Here is a 27684-nt window from a genome sequence, read left to right as displayed (position 1 = left end):
ATGGATTTTCAAATGTATTATCAGGCCCACTGATGGGTTGTGTTTTGTTCTGGTTCTACAGGTTGATCCTTCCCTCAAGATGGACATCACTGAGGTCAGAGCTGGCAAATCAAAAGGAGTTCTCTTCCAACTGCACCCCATCATTCTTTTGAACAACTGAAAAGCTATGTCTGGCATTGTTACTTTTATTTCATATGTTTTAGCTTTTTAATTTCACTTGTTTATTTTATTGTCCAGTGTGACTTGAGATTTAGTGGTACAGAAAAATCCACCTTTCTTCGTTCTTATTATGGACAAATATTTTTGGTTGATCATTGATTAGGTTGCTTGTTGACATTCATCCTGTTACCAGTGAGCCAATAAAAAATAGCTGTTTCCAACAGTTTGCGGCTTGCTAGTCACTCATGGGCACACATTTACAGTATTACAGTACAAAGTGTTGTGTCTGTGCCTAATTTGAATGATTTTTTTTCACTTTTCAGAACTCCCAAGTTTCCAAAAACTATATTTACTCTCTGTTAACATGCGTAGCTCCTTTGTTTGTCATCAGTCACACTGTCAGATACCTTCATCACCAACAGGAAAATGACGTCGCCAGTAAGCTGACTAAGTAAATGGTATCCATCAAGGTACATTTATTTTTCTTACTCTGGTACTTAAATACATAGTGTAAGTGCAAATAGTTAAGAGTCCAGGGTCTAGAGAACTACAGAGTATAGTAGAACATAGTACAAAGTTGGACAGTTATTTAAACAAGCTTAATATCACGCGATACTTCTTGTCTTCATAGTAATTGTACAACAGTACCCATAACATGAGTGTGTGTATTGTTCCTTATTGGTATACAAAAGCAAAGACCCTACAAATACCACATCTAAGACGCATATGTTTAAATTACCTTGTGCTTGGAAACACCAAAAGGAAATCATTGTTGATAATTTCATATAGACATATAGTGAGAGAAGCCCCATCTGCTTACTTGAACATTAAGCAGCGAACATTGGCAGCAGAGCAAGACTGTGGCCACTTAAGCTTTATTATTTTATTTTTTTTGTGCCACACCATACAGTTTGTGGTAAGCACTGCAAAGCAAAAATGTAGCGTGGTTTTCAAAAAACGTCACAAAAGATATCAAATATTTACCCAAGGCTCGACTTCATGCACTTTAGAATAAGCAACACAAAAAACGTCTTTTCTCTTTTAGTTTTTCGAGTTGTGAACTTGTCTACCTAGTGGCGTTTATGTAAGTGTGTTGTGTGTTAGAGTCTACATTGCTATAGACAGGGTGAAGGCTTCTCCAGTGGATGCTTTTAGAGAACACCAAGATGACAAAAGCATGACACCCCACGTGACGGTGACCGGGCTCTTTAAGGGTGAGTGAGCCTCTTCCATGAGACAACTGTGGCCTATTCCTCCTTTCTCTTGGCGCCAGGGATCTTTGCTTGGATCCTGGACACAGAGAAGAAGTAGGAATTGCATGTTTTCCCATAGGATTAAGATGTTCTTGGCAGCAAAGCACCTGCTGCTCTATTCTCTCTTTTTATGGTGTTCAGATGAGTCTACATGCTTTGTTTTACTAAATTAGGAAAATTCCAAAAACTGCATGTCTGGCTACTATAGATGTTTTTTTTTTTTTACAATTATTGTGTCCAATACAGGATAGAAGGATAGTGTAAATGAACACTCACTTTCCCACCACAGAGTTGACATGGGTCCGTATTAGGCCCACATATTGATCAATCTGTGCCTAGAAGTAGGGGGAAAATATGTGAAAATGGGACTGTCAATCATTTCTACTAGTATGAAGTTGTAAGGCATGTAATCCTTACCTGATGTTTCTCATAGACGACAGGCATGGTGAACATGGAGACCACAGCTGTAGGCGCATGAAGCAAACGGTAATGAAACCATTATCTTGTAAAGTAAACATCCACAGCTACACATTCAGCAATTATAGCTACTAACACACTGACAAAGACATGCTGCCCCACTTACGATTACATAAAAGAGCTAATAATAACCCAAGTGTATTCGGTTCACGCCAGCATGTATTGCTCCCAATTCAAATGTGTAACACAAAAAAGGTCTATGAAGTCAATGTGGGGGAGCGGAATGAGACATACAGTAGTGAGTCAGGATGACCTCACCTAGAATCAGCAGTGTCAGGCCGTTGAAGAGAGCGCCTACGTATGTCAGCAGCCACATTAGCACAGCGAACTACAACAAAAACAGGACAAAAATATTTTAAGATTTAAGTTTTGGAATTTAAAAGAGTTACAAGACATACGTCATGTTTCTACCATACATGGTTAGCTTGTCAATGTGGGAATACTGCAGGTTGTGGAGGCGGGATGGTGAGCTATGTACAGTAAATAGTGTGACAACCACCTTTTTGGTTCCATACCACTGCTGTTGGCATCTCAATGGAAGAGTGCCAAAAGGTGGGAGGGTGCAGATAAGTAATTTTGTGAACTACTGCTCGGCGGAAACTGGGCTTATTTAAATATCTTGCACTGGTGCCGAAAGGGAAAAAGACACTAGTACGCAAACCTTCAACGAGTCGATCAGATCTTGAACAAGGAAAAGTCTGCGAAGCTCCCTCATGCAGGTGTTGGTGTAGAGCAGGATTTTGTCAGCATATTTGCTAATTTGCTCCTGGGATAGAGAAATCTCCATCTCCAGGTAGGCTCTGAATATAAAGGACAGAAAGACAGATGATCAGTCGATATGTAGACCTTTTTAAATGGAAGGCACTGTTTGTGTGTGGTGGTGGTGGAGATCATTCACTTGAAAGGATGGCCCTCATCGGTTTTCTGCACAGCCTGGAGCACAGATTTGTAGATACGGAAGCTGATGGTAGCAGAGAGGGCAGCCAGGGCTAAGTAAGCCCCGACGCTGACCACGCTGAACTGGGTCAGGGAGAAGAGGAGCAGAAGCACGCTGCTGAACACGGCCCCCGACTGCTTCACATTCCTCCAGTAGAGCAGGTCAATAGCTTAAGAAGGGAGGAAAGAAACAAACAGGTTTACGACCCACATACAGTGTCATTTCCTCACTGGACACTTCAGTAGGTACACCAGTGTAAAAAAAACAAAAACAAAAAAAAAGTAAGCTACTTTTGCAGTGGAAGCTACACAGCACACATCTGAGTCACACAACTGGACTATGTTCTTAACTAGGGCTACAACTAACGATTGTTTTCTTATGATGATTAATCTCAAGCTTGTTTCGATTAATCGAGTAATCGATTAGGGCCTAGAGCAGGGGTGGCCATTACGTTGATCAAAAAAACGTGTATTGTTTACTGGCTTTGCTTCACATCATGAACTGTACTACAGAAATCAGTGTTTTCTACACGTTCGCTTCTTAAACTATTATTTCATGATGAAATTAAAAATGTGCCCATTGGTGAAACCTTTTCAATATGTTGCCTTGACTTGGGCTGCATTGTCTTTTGCATAATAATTTTAAATTCTTGTATATGGGTAATGTTTGATAGCAAATGCTAACTGGATGTAACTGATGAACTGTGTGCCCTAATGAACGTTTCATAGCTAATTTGACTGACATATTACCAGTACTCAGGTTATGTACACAACTATATAGGAGTTATGTTTATTATCTTTATTTCCATATTGAAGTGAATTATGATAGCAACTACTTTGATTACCTGTAAACTTTGAAAATGTGAACTTGAAATACTAATCATTAATATTTACAATACAATTTTAGAGTTTACTGGTTACATTTTGGATATGTTATATGTTTTATAGAAAGGTGATAATTTTGACTTGTACTTGCATGCTGAGAAAGTGCGTGCACTCCTGATATACATGTATAACGTACATAAATACATACTCATATTTTTTTTAAATAAATATAGTAAATATATATACTTTCTATGTTTATAGTAGTAGGTAGATCTTTGGGACTTGGTCATTTTAAAAGTAGCTCGCAGGCTAAAAAAGTGTGAGCACCGCCGGCTAGACAGACCAAATCAATATGAACCAAACACGAACAGTTAGTGGTTTGGTATGCACCATATCAGAAGAGGCAAAAAAAATGTCTTCGCTGTTTTTCAAAGTCAAAGTTGATGTGTGTGAAAATCATGTTTTGCCTAAAATGCCTAAAAGATTAGGTTTACTTTCATGGATGACTAAGGAAATTAAAAAATATTCACATTTGAGAGGCGGAAATCAGATCATATTTACATTTTTAAATTAAAAAACGATTAATCGAATATCAAAATAGTTTATTATATAGGTTGATTTAACTGGATAATTGATAAATCATTGATTCATCGATTAACTGTTATAGTTTTATTCTTTACCCAGTGTCCTGTGACTGTTGCATGGTTGTGGATTACACCCAGTTTCCTTGTTAAAGCTTTCATCCCAGTGTGAAGTGGACTTACCCTTTGACCTATCTCTATTTCCGTACATACATACTGTATGCATTCAGTGTCTACATTCAAACCCCTTGAGATGAGATTGATATGTTTATCACCATTTGCACCTGGTGTGCTCTCATACGTACACAAACATACATTTAGTCCAAACAAACCAAACTGGGTGCCATGTTGCAGTTGAAGGTACAGTTGCACAAACTGCCTGGAGAGGAGAATTAATGATTGACTTGTGGCTGGCAAAAATGGGAGCACAATCAGCACTTTTCTGGATAATAGTTCAGTTTGACATGGACAGACTGATAAGCAGCTCAGTGATGAAGGATGACGATGCTTCGTGGAGGAGCTAGGTACTCCCAAGAATAGTCGTGCTTTCCAAAACCTACTGACTTGCAGTTAGAGCTCCAGAAGTGGTCACAGTGCTATCATATGTTATCATTATTTCCTCCCCGACTGTCCCAGCTACATCAATAACTGTTCGTCATATATCCACTGGTGTTGACACTTGACCAGGTCTTGGATCCAAGCAGAACCTTAACATGACAATGTGTTGAGGAGTTTCCATTCTGCTCCTCCCTGAACTGTCCAACTGCTTTTTTGCCTGCTCTAATTTTAGCCATGGAACTGTGAACAGCATAGTGATGACGGCCATCTTTGCTCTCCTCTGAAAAGACATCTGTGGAGTCCAAAGAGGCCGGGCTAAACCTCAGGTCTCTGGACGCAATTTGCTACTACTACGAGTGCCCGCACCAACTGTAGCCCCACAACTTTTTAATACAGCATATACTGTTTGTACTACATCTTCTCAGGAAGGAACAATATGTGAAATATCTACTAAATTAACAGCATTGGGAGGAGTTGGAACATGATCTACGTGCTCTACCATCCCTCACTGTGACGCCAAACTGAGCCTGTTGGAGATGCTGTGAGAGGAACACACATGCACAGGTGGGTACCCTCATTCATTAGTTGTACACCGCACACACGCAGACAAACACAAAGAAGCCAAAGCAGGTCTACTGTAGAGACAGCATGTGCCGCACACACACGTCTGCAACGTACAAGCTGTAGCTTAGTGCAGTAGAAGCATGTACTGACCTGCGGCTCCCATGGCTGAACGGGGAAAGAGGCAGCTGCTTTATTCACGGACAAAAGGAGAGCGCGGGGAGGGGGCGTCTATGTGCCCCCCCCCCCTCCTCCTCTGCACAGGAGAGGAGGGACTCCAAGCACAGTAGCCTATCAGCAGCTGCTTGATGAGTGACACGACTATAAGGGGGGCATCTATTTGGCTGTGTTACTAAAGAAGCACAGAGCACTCCGCTACACACACCCTATGTTTGTTTTAAGCTCAGGCAGCACTCCTAACATGTGCCAAAGCCCAAAATCAACACTTAATACTGGCCTTTCACACACAAACCATAAAATTGTGTCACGGCAGGAAATACACAGCCGTGGACCAATGCTCCATCACAATGGCCTGGTGGCACGACTGCCGAGTACCTGCCTGATGCAGTTACCATGGCTACCGTGCTCCATTTTATCACCCAGAGAGGACGGGAGGGGCTGGAGGACAGAGAAAGAGGGAGGGGAAAGAGCGTTCCTTTGGGAACAGCAAGATTCATATGGTTTGAATCAGGGGACGCACAGGAACCTAACATGTGTGCACCCCATTAAAGATAATGACAGCCACTCCCTTTTACTGTGGAGCACAAAGGGACAAAGGCAGGTTAACAGAGAGGTGTGTTAACTTTCGCATGACAAAACCTGCATATATCAAAGGAAACAACGGGCCGTCCATTTTAGATTTGGTCAAATGAAATGTCTGCGCTTTGTTTTAAAGCAATAGCTGAACCACATAGACATTAGTTTTAGCATTCCACAAAGAATGAATGTTAAGTCGGGCCCTGTTAGCTGACTTCCTCCTATCATCATCATCATCACACACACAGAAAACCAGAGCGAATGATTATCACCCGTGACAAGAATATGAATCCCCCACTCCTTTTTTTCTGTACTGAAACTAGTTTAGCCTGACCTCATTAAATCACTGAAGACATCCTCATGGCCTCAAACAAGTCATCAGCCCGAGTGTGCAAACATGCAATGGGACTTCTGCTGCCAAGGGTTTTTCCATCATCAGTTGCTTTCAAACATGTACATTTACTGTATTTCTCATGATGTAGAAACATCATGCACACTTAATCGCCACAGTATTTGATACACCTGTATAATCTGTTGACGTCCAATCCAAGAACTGTATCAATAATATGCCTTTAACATTAAAAAAATTAAAAAAAAAACAAAAATGGCAGCAGTAATATAACAGAATCTAATAGTGTTTAGTTAGTGTTTTTAAATTTAATTCATAGTTGAATTCATCTTTGTATCATTTCTGACTCATGCATCAACATGACAAGCAGTGAGCATGCCGTGTCACATCACTATATCTAAACATCGTCATTACTCATCTTTTGGAAGTGCTGAAAATAAAATAACTTATTACTTTGGTTAAATCTTACATATAGGCAACCAAGAATCATTCACAACACTTAAAGATATTAATTGATGATGCATCTGCCACATCAAATATTGCTTGGAAGTAAAATTTTTATGTACAGCACGGTGATGTGTTCAGTTTTTCGGGATCCTGCCATGATGATGTCAGTCCTGGATGCGGCTGGATCTTTGTAAACACTCCCATGCAGGTAGCAGAAGTGAGATAGTTCTAGAGCATAAAGAATGACTAAACATAAATACTGCGGGAGAGTGGGGTGTTTATTTACTCAACGGCAGAGAGTACCATGCATCTATCAGGGTTAACGTGTTTATTATGGTTAGAAAGTGTATTTTTCTAATAATATATATGTTATATTTTTCCTAAGGGTAAAAAAGAGGTGTTTGATTTAGGGGGATTAGTTGGTTTACAGCACTTATTAAAGTGGAGGCCACTATTTGAGAAAGTACAGTACTGCAATTGTCGATGTGATGATGCGATCATGTGGTTGTGGATGCATCCCATTGGATAGGTGGTCACTTTGCACAGACATCAATTCAGTTACATAATGAAATTGCTCATTCACCCAGATGACAAATTACAAACTTGGACTCTGACATTGGAAACTTGTAAAATCGAAACCTAAAATCCGAGACTTAAAAAGATGGCGATGATGATCTAGGGTGGAGGAAAGGGCGCCATTTTCTCACATGGTCTATATTTTTTTTTAAAGCCCCCCCTGCTGGAAACAGACAGACGGAGGATGGTTTCTCTCCAAGGTGCCATGGAGGAAATAGGGCTGATGTAATGGGCATGGGTGTGCCCTGGTTACCATGGAGACAGTCTGTCAGTGCTGGCCCGGTGCACGTCGCGACACAAAAAAACCCCAGAGCCTACGGCATGTAAGAGTAATGCCACTGTGCTCTTGCTAAATGACAAATGTATTGCATTCTCATCAACATGAACATCTCTCAACATGCTGCTGTTTATGCTATAAATTTTAGCACATGACTGTGACTCACACCCACGTTCCTTTTGTTTTGTGCACACACATGCAGCACAATTGATGTGCCGTTAGGGTGTGTCCGCGCACACTGACTGATACTATGACAAACGCACACATGCAGAGCATAATTAAGACTACAGATTTTAAAGAATTGTATATGTTCAAGCTACATGCACCACAAACATAAATAGAAAAATCCGAGCAAGTACCCTGGCCCTTCCAGCTGCTCCAGGAGCTTTCCTTCTTGGTCACATCTGCAGCGGCCTGCATGCTGATGATCACGTTTGTCCCTGTTCTCTCTCTTTATCTTTCTCTCTTGCACTTTATGGTCTTCGCTTGCTTCTTTGTGCACCTCTTCCGTGTCTCACGCTCACTCACTCATCGCAGAAAAGGCATGAATGGTCGAAAAAGGATGCAAGAGCACGGCAGAGTCGACAGAGAGGGAGGAGTATGGGAGGGAGGGTGCTAGGATGGATGGAGAGGCTTCCCGGATGCTGCCGACTGGCGGTGCTCGCACACGGATGCTGTGAATCGACAGGGGCGAGGTGTGTGTGTGTGTGTGTGTGTGTGTGTGTGTGTGTGTGTGTGTGTGTGCTAGTAGGGCAGGAGGGAGGCAAACTGTAAACATCACAGTTGCTGCTGCCGAAAAACAGCCATGCAATAATTTGTAGCCGACGGGGGTGGGTGGGCTTTTGTCTTGAAAGAAATGGTAGCCTAACTTTTCACAATAAAAGCCCAACCCAAGGCTTCCAACAGACACAAGCTGTAGTGCACTGTTGTACTTTCAAAGCATTCTATTGAGCGTAGCATGCTTACATTAGCTCCAAAAATAAATATTCTAATTGTTGGCTATCGTTGTGATATACATGAAAGCTGATATGTTTATTTTAAAGCTTGAACAAGGCTGACCCTGTTTTGGATTAATATGTCAGACAGCCTGTGCTGACAGTATTTAAGATGAGCGCTTCAAATAGCTTTCCACGATGACTCACTGAGAACTGAGGAGGCAAAGTGCTTAAACTTTAATAATTAATACAAGAAGGCATGCATTCTGCATGCAAGCAGGAGCACAATGCCTTGAGGATGTGTCTGTGTTTAACCACTTCCTCCTCCTGAGGAGCAACTGAAAATGGAAGGAAAAAGTGCACAATCACCATGGTGTCATCACTGTGAGGAAAACACCCCTCCTTGATGTATACTTTAGGTGGTTACGTACTTCTAGAAGAGCCCCCCGCCCCTTCAGGCAACCACACCTCATACCTTCTGTTCACTGCAGTCTTCACACTGCCAACACCCACAAAGAACTAGGGGGGAAAACAGATCTCTGAACCACACTGAACGTGCTTCCCCATCAGTGTTTCCATGGCAACTGAGGATGACGCGCCAGTCACGCTAATGCTGAAGATGCACTGCGCCCTCTAGCGGTGGAAAACATACACGTGACCTGTTTTTTTTTCCAGAACCTTCCCACAGTGAATAAACAAAACAGAAGGAAGCCAGCACAGTTATCACACTAAACATCACCTTATGTTGGACTGGGAAGTGTCATGCTTGTATTGACCCTTCTTTGTTGGGAAGGTGCATCCGACAACAAAACCATTACTTGTTATGTCATTTCCAAAGCCGTCAAACAATATGAAATGCACACGTAATCCCTCAAGGCGCCTTAGAAGGACTCTGCCCCACTTTTGACATCCTAGGATTATGTAAACAGGGCCACAACGCAGAGCCAATAGCAGAAAAAATACACAATTTGACATTCAATGTGCAGGTTAGACTGAATGAACTCCATCTGACTGTGACTGTCATGTTTGTGTTATCTAATCCTCGGATTGAAAGAATCAAATAAGGAGCCAGATGCTGCAAGACACACCCTATCTGCAACTCTGAAATGCATTCATTGTAAACTGACAGACAACCCTATTTCTAGGTTTGAAAATTCAGTTTGTTGACGTCTGATTTTTTGCAGGATGTAAATTATGTATCTGCATTTTCTCCTTCATGTACACCACTAGGTGGAAGCAGACTCACAAAATCACAACAAGATCTTCCCACACACTCCTGGCACAGCTGGGCAAGGTCTTACTCTCTCTACAAGATGGTTTAGTTTGTGGCCTTGTCAACAAACAACACAACAACACCCATGCAGCAGCTTGCAGGAGGTAAACAATGTCAGGGGCTGTTTACTGTGTCGTTTTGTACCTCCATTCACGCCCCAACAAAATTTTGGAGTTTGAAAATGCTAATTTTTGTAAATGGGTCTCAAAGTGGACCTGAAAAAATGTTTGCATGCATTCAGTGTTCATTCAATGTCATTATGTCACAACCACAACAGCAATGGGTGACCACAGGGCTGTTGTAGTGTAAGCGTAAATATCTAATATGTATTACTGACGTATGAAAGTCAATTTTGAATCCACATACACTCCTGATCAAAATTTCAAGACCAGTTGAAAATGGACAAGAATTCCCATTTTGCACTGTTGGGTTTTAATGCGGTTCAAAGTACAGCTTCAAAATGCAAGTAAGCAATTTGTTACAAACTACCACCCATCCATCCATTTTCTATGCCGCTTATCCTCATTAGCATGGCAGTGTTAACAAACTATCATGAAATTGAAATAGTCTGTTCATCTGCTGATCAAAAGTTTAAGACCACAGCTTTTAAAAGCCAAAATCTTGGCAAAAAAAAAAATGGATTGAGTGTTTTCTGTCAAGTATTTACACTGTCTTGATCTCTTGATGGCAAAAGCAAAAAAGATTTCTCTCTTTGACAATTCTTTGGATTGTTGAGCTGCATAAGCCAGGCCTCTCACAGTGCGCTATTGCTGCTGAGGTTGGATGCAGTAACAAAGTCATTTTTGTTACTTTTGTTACTTTCAAAGATCCCAAGGTTTATGGACAAAAAAGTCAAGTGGTAGACCCAAAAAAACTTCACCAGCCCTGCGCCGGAGGATCCGACTGGCTGTACTTTAAGACATTGAAACAATCCGTCCTGAAAAGCCTGGTCTCTGCACAAGATGATCTGGGGTGCTTTTTCCTTCAGTGGAACAGTGCAGGGGCGTCAAACGGCAGTCGGCTATGTGGAGATGTTGCAGGGGGCATCCTTCATGACTGAAGGCCCTTGTTCGCGTGGTAATGACTAGGTTTTTCAACAGGACAACACTGTAGTTCACAATGCCCGCCTGACAAAGGACTTATTACAGAAGAATAACCTCACTCTTTTGGACCATCCTGCGTGTTCCCGTGATCTAAATCCAATTGAGAACATTTGGGGATGGATGGCAAGGAAAGTTTCCAAAAATGGACATCAGTTCCAGACAGTGGATGCCCTCTGTGAAGCCACCTTCACCACTTTCAGCAACATTCACACTAGCCTCCTGGAAACACTGGCATCAAGCATGCCCACATGGCGCAGCTACTCATTACTGAATGTATTTCTATTTTAGGGGGGTTTCATTTTTTATTTTTTTTTAGCTTTGGTCTTAAACTTTTGATCAGCTGATGGACTGCCAATTTCGCTAATTTGCTTACTCAAAAAGATTTTTGTGTGACTTCCATTTCTTGTTTTTGCAGATTGAATCTCTACTTAGAACCTCCTTAAGTTCCAACAGTGCAAAATGTGTTTGTGTGTATGTGAGTGTAAAACTGTATTAAAAGGGGTTTGATAGTGGTATATTTTATAAGAGAGCTGCATTTTGCTTTTCAATTTCTCATGTACTCCTAATCATCATTAAAGTTAGAAACGTTGTTTTTCAAATTTCAGACATCATAGCCTCTCTTCAATTAACAGAAATGCCTCTTTGTGGTTTCTGCAAAGAAAACTACAATTTACTTTATATTTACTGTACTATCATCCCTCTCCACATCGCGGGTTGAACTTCACAGCTTCACTCTATCATGGTTTTTCAAACATACAATATATTAATTAATAAATCATGCTTTTTTTGGTTGAATATGGCCTATTATGCATATATTATTATTATGTGTATTTAAGCAAATTTTACATATTTTTTGCCTAAATTAAGCGTTTTCAAGCCTAAACATGGCTGAATGAACTAAAATAAATCAAATTGTGAATGTAGGATTGTAGATTGGTCAATAGGTGTCAGTAACTGTTCGGTGAGACATCACCAGACTTGATCGCCGGAACAACAGGCTTTTATTGCAGGTTTAATCTATTTCACAACAGGCAACAATAATAATAACTACATAATAATAATCATAATAATAACACGGGCTGCTGTTGCGGCCCAAACCCACAACAAGCTAAAACTCAACTCAGAACCCTCGCTGTCACTTCCTCTCCTCCACACATCCGGAACACATTTACTGCGACACACACAAGGATGACCTTTGTCTTTATGTCTTAAATGGCTTATTTTCTCTGATTATGTCTACTATATTTGGTAATACGAATTTAAAGGTGATTATACGGCTGCTATTTCATGTCTAGAGGGTTCTAATAATGTTAAAAACTGTAGAAGATTGAAGAAGAAGATCGTAAACAGATTTTCTATGCCATAACTTCGAAAATATTGCATTTATAAAGAAGGAATCCTACTTCCCGGAAATTCAGTTATCACGGCTGGGTCTGGAAGCAATTAACCGAGAAAAACGAGAGATTAGTGAATGTGGGTTTTGGAAAGTTCTATCACAACCAAGAGAAGTTTGATGGACAGAATAATTATCAGTGTTTGTCACACTCACCCTTTTCTTTGTTCAAGCCTTCCAGGAGGAAGGAAGCAGCCAACTTCCCAAGTTCCACTTTGCCTTCATTTGTGTTCTGGACCTCCTGACTGGACCTCTCTGAACGCACCTCTGGGGGAACAGCAGCAGTGGGAGGCTTGGGCTTGCTCAGGCGTTCTTCCTCTGCTTTGACTTGAGTCTTGGCCTTTTCTGAGAGTGGGGGCTCAGCCGGCACCCCCTGAGGGGAGCCGCGGGCAGGAGGTGCACTGGGAACCAGGGGAGAGGGAGAGCTCACGGCTGCCTGTTTGGGGCCTCCAACGCCCTGCTCTCTCTTCGGACTCTCCTCTGATGCAGACTCAATGAAGAGGTCACTGTCGAGCTCCGCCTCTCTCTCCTCACGCAGAATGCTGTAGGCTGCAGGTGGAGCGTGGTTGCCAGGTAGGCCGAAACCAAGCTTGGACACGGGGGGGTTCTCAAAGGGGCTGCTAGACTGGTTGAAGGCGCCCTTGATTTTAGGCGGGTCAGCAAACGGGTTGCTACTGGCCTTGGGAAGCTCCTCTGACACCAGCTCAATCTCAGAGTCTCCGGACTCTGCACTGCTGCCCTCTTGGTCCCTGTAGCCCGCCTGGGGACCTGGACTACATTTGGGAGCTGCACGCTTCACCGTGTCAGTCTTGAACATGTCATGGGAAGGGAAGTCTTTTTCTGCTCTCAAAGAAATATATGGAAAAGATATGCCTTTATTAGTACCACAAGGGGAAATTCTAGTTGAATAATTCTTAAAGCCTGCCTTCATAATTTAAATGCACCACGGGGACAAATGTATTGTGACACCTGATCGGCTCATAAAAATTGGAAATGGAAGAAAATAAGAAATTAAGCTATACTTCCTACTAGCTGTACTTTCTACAAGATTTTGGAACGTGTCTTTGGGATTTTGTGTTCACTCTGGAAGAACTATTTTGAATGACTTCATCCCAAAGGTTCTTCCACACCACACTCCTCCAAACATGCCTACTTGAACCTTGCTTTGTGCACATGGGCACCGTCACGCGGGAACAGAGAAGGTCCTTTCCCAATCTGTTTCCCCAAACTTGGAAGCATGGAATTATCCAAAATATTATGTTGTTGTATGTGATATATGGCCTCTATTACATTACATTGTAAGTGCAGCTTTACAGTGTATATGTAAAAAGTAGATAAAGGGAACAGTGGTGCTTCTTCGAGCCACACACTCTGGACAAACACAGCTCATTAGCATTAAAGCTACAGACACACAAAACAGCGTGTTCTCAGTAGGGCAGGGGTCGTCAACTGTGATGGACCAGTTGATCTTGGGACTTGCCAGGTCGATTTCACTTGTAAATTCCCTAATTATATGTTCATATTTAGTGCAGGCACTGTGCAGGGTGGACTTTTTACGCCAGGCGTCTAAGGGTCCTTCTTAGGACCAATGCCATATTCGAGCCATCTGAGCAGCTGATGTTGAAAGGCGCATATACTGTATGTTTCTGTCTGTGTGTGTTGGTGATAAAAGATACCAGACAGTACATCAGACATTATATCAATGTCAAGATCAAATGTTCCATTGCGTCTCTCTGAGCAGCTGTGTGGAGGAGGTGTTCCAGCTAATTTGCTTAAATCACATATAGTCCTTGCTTTCTGCTACAACCGCAAAAATATTACGAAAAATAAATGCATTATCACATCATTGTCCTCCCCTCTCGGAGCGTGATCAACAGACATGCATTTTGCCCGCTGAGCAGGCCCGTGCGCCTCACTGCTCTCCAGGCATGCACCCAGCCCTGAGCTTGATCCCCAAAGCCTGACTGGAGCTGCCAGCGCATGCCAGTAGAGCAGGGGTGTCAAACTCGTGCCATGGAGGGCCGAGACACTGCAGGTTTTCTTTCCAGCCAGTCACTAAAGCAGGTGATTTTAATAATCAACACCTTCAGTTTGAGGGAAGGAGCTCATCAATTAAATCACCTGCTGAAGAAACTGGTTGGAGAGAAAACCTGCAGCGTCTTGGCCCTCCAGGGCACGAGGTTGACACAAGTGCAGGAGAGCAAAAAGCGCAATGAGAAAAAGCTGAAATGTTGACACCAACGACCAATGATAACACCAACTTTGCCTTTAAATGTGTATCCCTTTTAAAAACCTTTCTCCAAAATTATTATGGGAGGGGGTGGGGAGGGGAAGAGCTTGCCTAGGTTCACAGCCTAGAAGAGGGATCTTGGGCTCAAGAAGGTTGGTGACCACTGAGACTTATTTAAAATTGTTGAGTAGTATAATATGGGACCTTTTAATTGAATAAGTGTGTTTCCATGTGTGTCAATATAGTAACCGTCTGTGTGTGTGTGTGTGTTTGCTTACGTGTAGGTGAAGCATTGGGGGTGGAAGCTGGGCTTTCGTCCTCCGGTTCTGACAGGGTCACAGTGGGGACCCCTTGTAGTCCCACACTAAGCACATTTTCCCGATCAGGCCCACTGACTGCAGGGGGGCGCTGCTGAGGCTCAGTTTTGGCCGCTGGAGGATGCGACTGGGTCAAAGTGATCTTCACAGGACTGGCTGACTGCGGTGTTCCACCCAGGTTGCGGTAAGAGCGGTAGTCAGACAACTCCTCATCAGATGGCTCCTCCACATAGGGGAAAGAGTGGGAGCCCAGGGCTGGACCTAAATTCTCCTCTTCCTCCTCCTCTTCATCTCTTCCAGGGTTGTCCATGTAGCCGCTCAGTGAATCACCCCCGGTCAATCCTGTATCCAGCAGGCTGTGGTCGTGGCGCTCATCCCCGTGGCTTATATCCATGTAGTTGTATGATTCTGTCTTCTCTAAGCCCGTCACAGACTTGGGCATGTCGTTGGGAGGATCGGACATGGTCTTCTTGGTGCTGGAGCTGAAGCTGTAAGTATCACTGGAGAAGTGGTCCAGGCCGACGGAGCCAGAGGAGGGCTTTTTGTTGTCAAACAGGTATGAGGATTCTCGACCTGATGTGAAGCTTTGATTGGACAGCAGAGAGGTGTACACGTCACCGTCATCATTCATAGGATTCCTAAACAGGCCTGACATGGGGTCATCTATGAGAACGACATGGAGAGAGAGGAAACAAGTGAATACTTATTGAAATTAATAGCTGTAAATGTGACACCACTTTGTGTCACACGGTTGTTAGCGTCATAATCATGCAGCTTTGGGAGCGGCACACAGTCAGACTGGGTGCTCTGTTGTGTAGCTCAGTGAGGCAGTGCTAACACAGGCTGCTTGTGCGAGACAAAGGCAGATTGTTCAGCCAACAAAAACCCACAGAGACACAACCGAAGTCTGTTCTGAATCATGCAGACACACTCTACATCTCCGCTATTACTAAAACCACAATAAGGTCACGCACGCTCGAGAAAACTCTACTAAAAGTGAAGGCTAGGGTTTACAAAACTTATAACATGCATGTATTTGCCATATAAAAGCAAACATGTCCACTGTAAAAAATGGGAGGTACAGAGAAGTCTGTCACTCAATATCCAATCAGCAGGGATGTATCCCATATGAATTAATATATTCCATTGCACCCTGAAATGTATAATTATGTATGTTTCGTGTGTTGATGTGCAAAATAACTCTACAAACCACTGAGTTTTTCAAGACCAACTTGATACGTTACAGTGTCGTTACCCCCAATAATTGCAGATCTGACACCGTACAATTTGGAATGCAATCAGGGAAAGTTTTCAGGGAAAATATACCTTCAAAGTCACGTCAAACTTTGTCGATTGAACTGCTTTCATGCATGAAGCCCTGCAAGACATCAGCATGTCTCATGACAAGCTTGTTCAACAAGTGCGTTTTGATTTTTCTTTGGCTTTCTGTGGATTTTTTTTTAACACTAATTCGAAAACAAGGATTACCCTCAACAACAGACGTTTAGAGAAGAAGAATATACAGTACCATACTCCAGAAGTAAATCAGATTTATATTCAAAGCAGTAAGACTCCAGTACATACTCTTTGTCATTGATTATTATAGGCTCTGTCTGCCTTGGTTAGGTATTGCATGGGGGGCGCTAACCTTCGAACATGGATATTGTCTTCTTGCTCTGATGTTGCAAGCCATGCGCCAAGTCGCTCAATGATAGCTAACGTTAGCAGCTAAACTTTGCCAAATCGCTATTAAGGCCCTGTCACACCTTGACGATTTAGCCAGCGTATGTCAACGTATGAAAAATTTGGCCAATACGCTGACGTACGTCGAATAAGTTATGGGTAAGTTTTGTATAAGTTAAGAGCACGCTGAAGCACGCCGGCATACGTTGTAGTACGTCCAAGTCGTCCAAGAATTTTGTGCATGCACAAAACTTTTCGACGTATGTCAACATATGATTCATACGTCCCGCATACGTGGGCAATAAGTTATGCGATCGTTGACGCCCGTCCACACACGTTATTTGTAAGTTACGCACAAGTCGTAATACGTCAACATACCTTGAGACAAAACTGTGTCTTCTTGGCTCTCTTCTTGGCAAGAGTTGGCTGAGAGGAGATGGAGGCCACTGGGGAAGCAGCTTCCGATACCATTGGCGATGCTTGAGAGGCGTTAGAACCTGCGTCATCGCCATCAGAGTGAGAGTGGGAGGCTGTGGGTGGTGATGGATCCCTCCGTCACTGTCCTGATACTTCTTCAGCGGTCTTCGAAATTGTCTTCGGCATGATGGTGATGTTGACACTGCGATGTCTAGTGAGGTTATGATTTGCATCATCAAGTGGCAGCCTTTTTATAGGCTACGGCACGTGATCGTCGGCCATATGCTGCCGTGCGGTTTGTATAAGTTAGACTGGCGTTGGGCATAAGTTGTGAACGCCGGCAACACGCTACGCATTCGTTGGTATAAGTTGTCTATAAGTTCTATATAAGTTACTAATATGTCATGTATACGTCGAACTCGTTATGAATATGCTATGTATGCGCCCAAAATTGAAAAAAACGTCGACAGTTCAACGTATGCCATCAAAATGATCACGTCGGGCATGCGCTGGCTAAATCGTCAAGGTGTGACAGGGCCTTTAATAGCTGACAACAAACATAACTAATGTGCATGCGTGTGCTTCGTTTGTAGAAAGCGCACCTCGTTCCAGAAAGAACAAAAGCAACGTGGATGACGAAGAAAAGAGTAGCAGATGCAATAACATTGTAATCCCGTACGTCTCAGGTCTATCTGAGAAACTCAGAAAGATTTTTAACAAACACAATATACCAGTACACTTCAAACCTGGTAACACATTGAGACAGAGGTTGGTACACCCTAACGACAGGACACCCCATACCCAGAAAAACAATCTGGTGTATGCTGTCCAATGCAGTGAGGAATGCACTGATTTTTACACTAGGGAAACCAAGCAGCCACTGAAAAGGCACATAGCACAACACAGACGGGCTAACTCCTCAGGTCAAGACTGCGGTTTACCTGCTCCTCAAACATAACCACACAATGACTCCAAATTGACTCCAAACCACTGAGACTGCTTGTGTGTACATGTACGAGACATGTTCATGTGATTTTATACGAGACAGAGGTGAGCGAAAGCCGTGAATGCCAATTACTTTATTCTGGCTGAACAAAACCTTTACAAAGTTAAACTGTGAACTGTGACAACTATTGACATTTATTTGTTCAATCTGTTATTTTAAACCACTATTGGCAACACCTTCTGGCCGGTGACAGCACCTTTTAAAGGCATAGCGTTTTGTATTGTTTTTACGATTTACCATTAAGAGTGGTTAACTTATTTTTACACTTCTATTACAGATAAGAATTCATCCAAATTAAAATGACTTAAGTACTGAATTGTTTAAATCATTGCCTGTACAGTAGATAATGGTTTAACTCTGGAATAGATTATCTTTCCATTATTTCCTTTCAGAAAGTGTATTTAAAAATCGAAAGAAATCATATCATAGAATAGACCTTAGAAGTTTTACCGTGTTTCAAACCATCAGGTAAAGTATTATGTTATGTCTGGTAGTTCATGCATCTTTGTGGACAAACACTCCCGTGCCATGCGCACAGGGAAATCTAAACAAAGATAAACAGCACCCACGCATGATACCAATATTTGTGTTGTGTACAAGTCGCAGTCGTCCCTCCTCCTGTTCTCTAGCCCCCGCTTCTCCCCGGGCAGGGGTGGCGCTATAAATAGTCTGGCTCCAGCTGCTGGGCTCGGATGTGGGGGAGAAAGATTTAAATGTGCAGCCTTTGGGTTAGCAGTGGAGGGAGGATGAAGACTGCAGTGACAGAGGAGACAACAGGTCAGGATGTCCCTCCCTGTGCTTCATCGCTAGAAGCCTCACCACCCTTCCTTATTTTCTTTTGTCATTAACTATACAGCATGGGGCGTGCAGTACGAAGTCATAAGTCACGCTATTCGCAAGGGAGGCAATGTGGGGGGGAAAAAAAATCTCAGTAGCATGCAGTTTATTCTATAAAATTGAGCATTACTATCTTTGTAAATCAGAATTTCTCATACTGGCTTTCATGGTGTGGTTGGTCAGTGTAAACTCGGTGGCCACAGCTGTTTGTCCAAAATGAGCCCAGTGACATAAACGCCCTTGATGTCCTTCTAAAGCAAATCAACATAATCCTCTTTAGTTCACGACCATCGTATAGGTCCCCTCAGCCATCACCCTGGCAACGCCTACATAATCTCGCACTCACTGATTCAAAACACTGACAAATACAACCTCCTCCTCCTCGGCAGATGTGGGAAGCACTAGATGCTGTGAAGAGAGGTGATGTGTGATGCTCTCAAATGCCACTAATCCTAGTGATGCCAATATGTGGTTAAGACACACCCCTCTATTCTCTGCACCTAACCACGGCTAGAGCAGAACAGCTCACCGGTTGTTGCATAAGTCATCTGCATCGGTGACGAGGCAGGATGCTTGATGTACTTGACGAACTTGCAGTGTTGAGACTGGCAGCATTTTCAATCTGCAGAACCCCACAAGGCTTTGACAAATGCTTTGCTGCACTCACATGGCATTAGAGGCGACAACAGAGGAATTCTCGCACTGATGCCAACATAATTATGTCAGGGTTATAAAACAAAGTCTTCCTGGTGGATGCTCTGTGAAGGGAGCTTTTGTTGTGCTGAATTGAATCTGTGCTATGTGCACTACGAAGACGACTCATATGGGGAGCACAGGATATCAAAAGCGTCCCCTGTTGCAAATTTAATGTGCTACTTTTTTGAAAATAGAAATCTCCTCTGCCGGGTATTAACCTTCAAAACAGCAGTAAATGTGCTGCAGACTAGAAATGATTCAGTTACTTCATCCACGTCCTTCTAAATGGCGGTGTTCTCTTTCAGGAGTTTGCTTTCACTCCCATGACCTTGTGGAAAAAAATCTATCTCTCTCCTGCGCCTCGCTAAAAAAACTGAAATCTAAGCATAAATATCTGAAATCAAGGTTAAAAATAAACAAGATATTTTTTCTTTAATATGTTAGACCAGTTTGATTATCCTGAAGGTGATGTCCCTCTTCAGCTCCAAATGACCAATTAATAGTTTTCCAAAAATAATATTTCCAAAACACCACCACCATCTAGCAGATGTTATCAGTAGTGGTTTAAAACAACAGATTGAACAAATAAATAAAAATTGTTATCAACCAAAATAAGAGGATTGGCGTAAATGTCCATGACACATGCACATACTCCACAGCAGTCTCAGAGAAGTGACCGACAATTTGGAGTCATTGTGTGGTTTATGGTAGGCTACAAATTCAATGATAGCTAACGTTAGCAGCTAAACTTTGCCAACAAACATATCTAAAGTGCGTGCGTGTGTGCTACATGGGGCGTGGCCTGCAGCGTTGGAGCAGGAAGTGGGTAGAATATACAGTTTCCAAGGGTTATCACCCCCATACATTACCTAATCAAGGCACACAGCACCTTAAAATTTCAATTTATGAACCTACTTTTGCTTTTCAGCCAATATGCCACAGCTTTGTTGCTTTTACGGACTGTTTACACTGTTTTCAACAGAAAACACATTAAAAACATGTTTTTTGGAGTCTCATATCGACAATTTTACATTACACAGTACAGGCGGTCCTTGTGTTACGACGTAATGTTATGACGTTCCGTGTTACGACATTTCATGGTTATGACGAGAGATGTCCTGATGTGATCTTCAGAATCGGGATTGGCCGCCGATCCGTTATATTTTGAAGATCGGATAATATCGGCTTCCGCCACGAGAACGGGCCGATCCAGTTGCTGTATAACGTAACTCTTGGCCACACTCAAAAATTGTAGGTGCATAATGCGCCTCAAAGCTGGTTGCCACTCGACTCCCGCCACACGCAAGGAGAAAAAAAATGCAACACCAGCATGTAGACATGTCCGCGGTGTACCATGGTGAAGTTAGTTTCACGTTGGACGTTGGATATTCAGCTCCATAGCTACAGCGGTAGTTCCCCCTCATTGTGCCCGGACTGCTGTGTCATGGTGCGGGGAGCTCGCTCGGGAAGTGCTGCTCTAAACGCTGGTTGGTTATACTAGGGACCGTCAATAAATTACTATTGCGTTGAAGAGCGTTTGTTAAAAAAAAAAATCCTATTTCTAAATCACACCACAAATTGATCTATAATCCTGTCAAATGACACCCTAAAAGTATTTTGCTCACCCATTTTTTCCAATTTAATCTTTTACTGGATCTTGTATTGGATTAGGGACCTGACTCACAGAAGTTTGTTACAAAAGCGAAACAATATTGTTGGTCATGCTGTGTAATAAAAACGTATTATAATTTACGTATTATAATAAAAACGTAATTCAGCAATACATTGGTTGGATTATTTTTAATGCTTTGAAGAGCTATTTTCATAACAATATTCAATTCCACAAATCCATGTTTGTAACAAAAGCTTATTTTTATTGGGGGGATCTGTACCGGATCGGATCAGATCAGATCGGCAAGTCTATAAAAAAAATCGCATCGGATCGGAAGCCATGTTAGGACGCACTGGAAACTAAGCAGCATAGTGGTCTCATTATTGACCAGACTGGTGTGCAGTCTGGGCCTAACCACTACCAGAAGTACTGACCTACATTTGCAACTTCAATTCTACTATTTGTTCCATGAAATTGGAATAATTTATTCCAAACAGTCTATTATCTTCATTTAGTAGCGTGTTTCTTGGCTGCACTGCTTCCAGTAGGGTATGTTACATTTTCTTTTTTTTTGTCCAATCAGATTTCATCATCTATGTGTTGCCATATCAATGTAATCTGCCCAGGGCCTTCAGAATAAGGAGTGCTGGTCCATGTCACATACACACTATTTGCAATGGCGCTGTTTTTTTAGCCAATCAGACTTCAGATTCTCCTAGCTGGACCCCAGTGACATCTGCACTTTTCCATCCTCTTAATGGTTGATCAGAGCAAACACTGTCCAACAAGCCCAAGTTAGACCCACAATGGCTGACTGAGGAGGAGGAATTGACAACTCTAGTGAGTAGATTTAATTTACTTAAAAGGTTTTATAATTTTGTCATATTATTAGATAAATATTGATTGTGAACTGCTTCAGATGATGTTGTAGTGCAGATGTTTGGAGTTGTCTGAACCTTTAATCAGCTAGCCGTTCTATTTACGCTCATTACATTTGGCTGAGTGCCAACTTTACAAGCACCGGTGGGTTAGTCACTAACTCCAAGTTACTAGCAGTGATGTAAGTCAGGCATATTGGTGACTATGTATTCGAAGACAAGGGGACTTACAGTATATCATTATCAATATAGTATTGGTATCGCGGCAATCTCTCTTGCCGGTCGTGGCTATCTTACTTGTGTGGAGTTTCCTTGTCTAGAAGCCCCTGTACGGCACAGTGCCTGCAGCGGAAAAAATTCTGTCCAGCCCGCTGAAGGCCCAGGTAGCAAATGCGCCGCCCACCACTGTTATTGAGACTTCCTCCTCCCAATAAGCCTGTCTCCGCGCACTTGCAACGCCCCGTCCAATGGGCAAGACAACCACAGCGATAAAAGTAGAGATTTGCTCTCTCTTGATTCTTACTGTTTCATTTCATCTTTTTATTACTGTATTGTATACTGTATGTCCTTCACGTGTTCTGTGTACAGTGCGAGTGACTTTTATGTTCATTTAGGTATAACTTAGCTCTAAGTTCGGACTTGTACTAAAACTCAACATACAACGCCGTAAGGAATGTAACTCGTGCGCAGAACGAGGACCTCCTGTGCCTACTCGGTTCAACATGTCTCGCTTTTCTATTGGTAAAACCATAAACCAGGTGTTTACAGTTAGAAGTAAGTCATATCATAGCACACATTGTGAAGCTTTAACAAGTTTTAAAAAAATCCGTAAACAGGAAGAACAGAAAAGTACAAACAAAATGAGTCATCGTGTCATCATGTAATATGGGATTCCTGTACAATCATGGCGTGACCCCCCCGCTTTAAATGCTTTCTGGTCTCATAATATATTGATGCCAATGTCTGACTCAACCTATGAACACTGCCCATTTAGCATTCCATTTAAAAAGCTGCAAAGGCACAGAAAATGGGAGATGACAAAAGGCAGCCTAAAATGCGAGTGCGGGTACAAACTAAATGACTTGCAGAGGTCGATAAAAAAAACAAGCTCCGCTGAAAACAATTGCCTGCTTTGAGTTGCATTGATCCTAAACAAAAGAAGCATAAAATTATGGTAAGAAGCGTCACTGAAGGCCACACAGGACAAATGTTATTGTTCCATTGGCTTAAGGTAGATCAATGGAGAGGCACTTTGGATAAAAGCGAACCTATTTGGATTCTGTGGCTGTGATGCTGTATTGATCCTTTTTTTTGTTGCTTGGATGGATATTTATGGATGAATGGATAGTGTGTGGGAGACTGACTGTCTGCTCCAAGCTGTCGATTTAGTGTAACTTCTTTATATTAGCATTTCACTTCCATTTCAATGCAGAATTTGGCATTAAAGTGTACAGACACAGGCATGCATTCGCTTAAATAACCTTCATAGCAAACAATCCAGATGGTATTTTTTTGTGTGATAGTAGCTGTAATCCCATGAGAAATGTTACAGTACTCTGCTCAGGGATTCACACTGACCACATGCATAAGCGATGGACACCGACAAAAGCATCGCATTTCACTTCCTGGCTCTTAATTGTTATTAGAGTAAACACAAGGAACACGAGCGCATGGAAAAGTCAGATAGAGATTTACTGACATAAACAAAGCAGGGGTATTCTCTGATTGTCCACTGCAACACCAAATTTAAAGCATTTAATAAGAGGGCTTGTAGATGAAAAAAGAAGACCACAGACAACTCCCAATCATTAAGTCAATAAAACTCATAAAAGCAAGGCTAATTAGAGCAGGACGTGCATCAAGGGTCACTACATTTTTACACACAGATGTGCAGATTAAAATACATGATAAGTTTTTTATGAACATGCGAGACAGCAGTGGTTCCCAAACTTTTCACACCCTTTCAGACATTTGGCGTGTAGCACACTTAAATAACATAAACCAGTGTCTGTAGGCACACAATAAAACACCTTACTCTGAATTATTTCTCACCTGTTCACCATTTGCAGCATCATGATGCAACAAGAACTTATGTCTTGTAAATACTTCACAAGGTGGAAACTAGAGGTAGTGCTCGTGGTGATGCAGTGAACAACATTTAGGTCAGACATGGATCAATTACTTAGATGGGGAATTGTAGCCATCTGGACAGGATACAGTTTCACTAAAGCCAGACTATTCCTCCCTCCTATTCCTCCCATCACCAACCTACTTGAACTTAGAATGAGCCATTCGTGACAAGATCTCTATTGGGCACCGTTTTCACCAAACCAACAGCCAAATCTCGTTTAGGAATAAACATAATCTCACATTAATGACAGTAGTGTGGAACTTCTTCTAGAGTGGAACTGGCTTTTGGATGTTAACATTTCTATTTGTGTGATTTCAGCTCACATAATATCTAAATTCAATTAACCCTGCCCCTTGTATTTGATGGATACGGTGTCGGGCGTGTCTGTTTGATCTTAGTGACAGCCAATGACATGAAAAGACATGAAGCCAGGCTGCTATGATTTTAAACCTCTCATGAATTTTTCAGTGAATTTGTGACTAAAAAGTGCCCAGGCACCAGTTTTACTTGCCAGCCTTGACAGTGAGCTCCCAATTGAAAATAGCAGCAACGATATGCTGAGGAGAACCACAAACTTACAAGGAACATCTTGTATGATGATGGTACTAAATAGAAAAACGTGGCTTCCACGATCAAGTTATACTACTTTATTTTGTGACTTGTGTGACCTTGTAGTAAGAGAAGATTGTACTGTATTGATTTGAAACACAGTGGAACCTCAGTTTATTTTGCGTCACAAACTGTTTACCCACTGGCACCCATTGAATCTTGTGGTGTGAATGAAGATGTGCATGGACTACTCCCACAGCATTGCTTGTTTGTTAAGCCATTTTGGATGACAAACCCAAAATCAAATCTCACAATACTTAGTCTAAACAGTACAACAGCATCCTGTAAGGCTCATTCATTTGGCAAACTTAAATGGCATCACACCTATGTAACTCGTCTGTTCCACGGACTCGAGTGCTCAAACAAAGAATCCCATGCGTTGGTGACTCAGTCTCGTCGTGTTATTAATACACCGCGTGAGTCCAACTGTGTCCGTGACGTGTCATTCCGACAAAATGTGCCTATTAGCATGCTCTCAACTGGAAACCGGAAGTCACTGTCTCCCAGCTCTGTCGCCCGTCTATAACATCATCAGCGGTTGACTGCGTAGTTCTTTGCTGACTAACACAGTCTCTGCTTTTTTTGATTGATCACAGCTGCGAGATATCCCACCACGAGGTTGAACAACATTGCAAAATCCAGCACATGGATAAGGAAGGTGAGAAGGCTATTGAATTCAAGAAAGAACTTATAGTAAGTATAAAGGTGTCATCCTTGTGGCTCTCTCCTCCCCTCCTACCCCGCCACTGCCTCATCGCTGTCTTTGTCAACAAAAGCCTTCAGTCAAGGTAAAAGTGACATTAAATGTTCATGTATCCACTTCATTCGTCATGCATTGTGAATAGTTTTCTGCATGCAAAGCAATAATTGTTCTATATTAAAAGAGTTTTGTGTTGGAATGGATTAAATTGGTTTACTTATAATACTACTTTACTTAATAGTACTTAATACTTAATTTATTGTTTCCTTTGGGAAAAAACATTTCAGTTTTTGTAAGCTTCAGTTTTGGATGGACCCTTTTGGAATGGATTAATCACAAAAAACAAGGTTCCACTGTAAAAAAAAAAAGAATGTCCAAATGTAAGCAGTACATTGACACAGCCTTTTGCAGTCTTGCATATTAGCGGATTTCTTATCAAAATCGATTTATTTTATTTGTGGGAAAAAACACTGCATTTTCTTTACAAAGTAAAGAGTTTTTTCACAGAAAACCTATCTAATTTACCCAAATTTGGCAATAATTAAAAAGGAAAGCAGCATAGATTATGGAGATTATTGGAGGAACGGCTGCAATCTCAGACTGCTAGCCGAGACGATCCAACACTTTATAGGGGGAAGACTCCGCGCCACAGTAAGCAGAAGCGTGGTTGACACGGTAGCGTGACGACCAGGCTAAAGGCTACACTGTACTTACGACTCCATCTGTTGTACCAATCATCTTATGTTATCATCCATTAGTGGTGGGTACCTATACATTTCACAATTTTAAATGCGCTTAATAAGTGTGTGTGAGGCATATTATAAGGCTGGGTGTGTTTAAAAATATGCATTTTTATGTGTACATCAATTTTTTGCTATTCACGGGAATGGACCATAACCCTCACAAATAGCGGGGATCAACTGGACAACATTTTTTTTTAATTTAGAAAAACTGTTCTAAATTAATGATGGTGCATACCATCATTGCACCATTTGAGACTAATCATACCTGCACAAAAATAACTTACTGTACGTTTATAATGTAATGTTTCTCGTCCGAGTTGTCATGTGCAGTGGCGTTGCACAGCACTGGATACGGTCATCTTTTCATTTAGCAAGAATATTGTGGTTGTAGTTGCAACTGCACTGCATCATATTGAGCGCACGTTCTAACATATTGTCCCTCTCCTGTAGCTAAATAAAGTCATTCGAGACACCTCTCAGTCTGATGCAGTGCTGCTGCATCTACAACCCCAATATTATTGTTTAATAAAAATACGACAGTGTCTTTCTATGTTTGTAAAAAAAAAAAGGCTAAATATTCTTGTTTTGGAGTGTGCATGTTGTGGTTTCACGTGCAGGCCTACGTGTGAGCGTGTGCAGCAGTCCACAGTTTGTTGACGTACGCGGAATTTGCGATGTACATTCACTGTGGGAAGCATTCAGAAGGAGTATGAATTTCTCTCCATCTTTTTTTGCAACTATTGAGGCTGCACCAACTTACCTGTGGATGCAGTTTCCATAGCAACGGGGAGCCTTTTCCCGTCGTCCCCGTCATGGTACGGATGAAATTGTTGATCCAGGTCGTCAGCAGCCTCGCCGCCTCTCGACTTCAGCTCGTCACGTAGATCGTCGAACCGCGTCGCTGTATTCCCAAGCATCCTGTCGTAGTCATCGCCGAACCATTTCCCATCCGAGCTGAGCTCCTCGCCGGACATGCTTGTGTCTGGTGCCGGGACTGTATGTGTATATATCTGTGTGTGTGTCAGCGCGCACGGTGCCGATGGCTGCTTAATAATGTACGGCAAACACCCAGCAATGCGGCGCGTCGCTGGCGTCTGTCGGCCGAGTCTGAGTGTACACTTCCTGGGATGAGGCGGGGAGCAGCAGGAGGGGAGCCGGCTTGATTCTTTTAGTTCACTGATCGCTCCTAAGGTGACGTCATGGTGCCCGGGAGGCTCGGGGTCGGTACTTTGGTGACATACAAAAATATGGGAGATGCATTTACGGCATCAAAATGTCAAGTTTGACTGCTTGATTACACGATTAAAGTGGGAAGTGCAACCATCGGCTGCGGTATAGTACTTGTATTATAGTAAGAAATGCACAT

General features: G+C 42.2%; 2 protein-coding genes and 1 long non-coding RNA gene across 6 annotated transcripts in view; 2 read left to right on the top strand and 1 right to left on the bottom strand.

The window, feature by feature from the left end:
* tdrd9 (tudor domain containing 9) overlaps positions 1–1274 on the top strand; it is a 29850-nt gene extending 28576 nt beyond the window's left edge. The window contains exon 35 of the mRNA XM_054797573.1: positions 62–1274. Coding sequence (XP_054653548.1) covers positions 62–160 — 99 coding nt within the window. The 3' untranslated portion in view covers positions 161–1274. The remainder of the gene's footprint in view (positions 1–61) is intronic.
* rtn1a (reticulon 1a) lies at positions 196–27506 on the bottom strand. Of its 4 annotated transcripts, none has more exons than XM_054797579.1 (9): positions 27079–27506; positions 14968–15669; positions 12616–13299; positions 2788–2995; positions 2551–2689; positions 2148–2217; positions 1830–1876; positions 1689–1747; positions 196–1449 (listed from the first exon to the last, which is right to left on the bottom strand). In XM_054797579.1, exons 1-9 carry the CDS (start codon positions 27290–27292, stop codon positions 1407–1409), a joined length of 2166 nt encoding a protein of 721 aa, XP_054653554.1. In that variant the 5' UTR covers positions 27293–27506; the 3' UTR covers positions 196–1406. The 4 variants fall into 4 exon arrangements, with proteins under 4 accessions (XP_054653554.1, XP_054653552.1, XP_054653555.1 ...); XM_054797577.1 differs by lacking the exon at positions 27079–27506 and adding an exon at positions 17068–17275; XM_054797580.1 differs by lacking the exons at positions 12616–13299; positions 14968–15669; positions 27079–27506 and adding an exon at positions 8115–8425.
* Positions 5130–10129, top strand: LOC129193020 (uncharacterized). Its single transcript, XR_008573532.1, has 3 exons — positions 5130–5353; positions 7633–7801; positions 9921–10129. It is a non-coding gene; the product is annotated as an uncharacterized LOC129193020 (long non-coding RNA).
* Positions 27507–27684: the final 178 nt, after the last annotated feature.

This window comes from Dunckerocampus dactyliophorus, chromosome 13, assembly GCF_027744805.1.
Source record: "Dunckerocampus dactyliophorus isolate RoL2022-P2 chromosome 13, RoL_Ddac_1.1, whole genome shotgun sequence".
Lineage (NCBI taxonomy): Eukaryota > Metazoa > Chordata > Actinopteri > Syngnathiformes > Syngnathidae > Dunckerocampus > Dunckerocampus dactyliophorus.
Note: the sequence above shows the minus strand (reverse complement) of the source record. Positions and strands in the feature narration are given on the sequence as shown.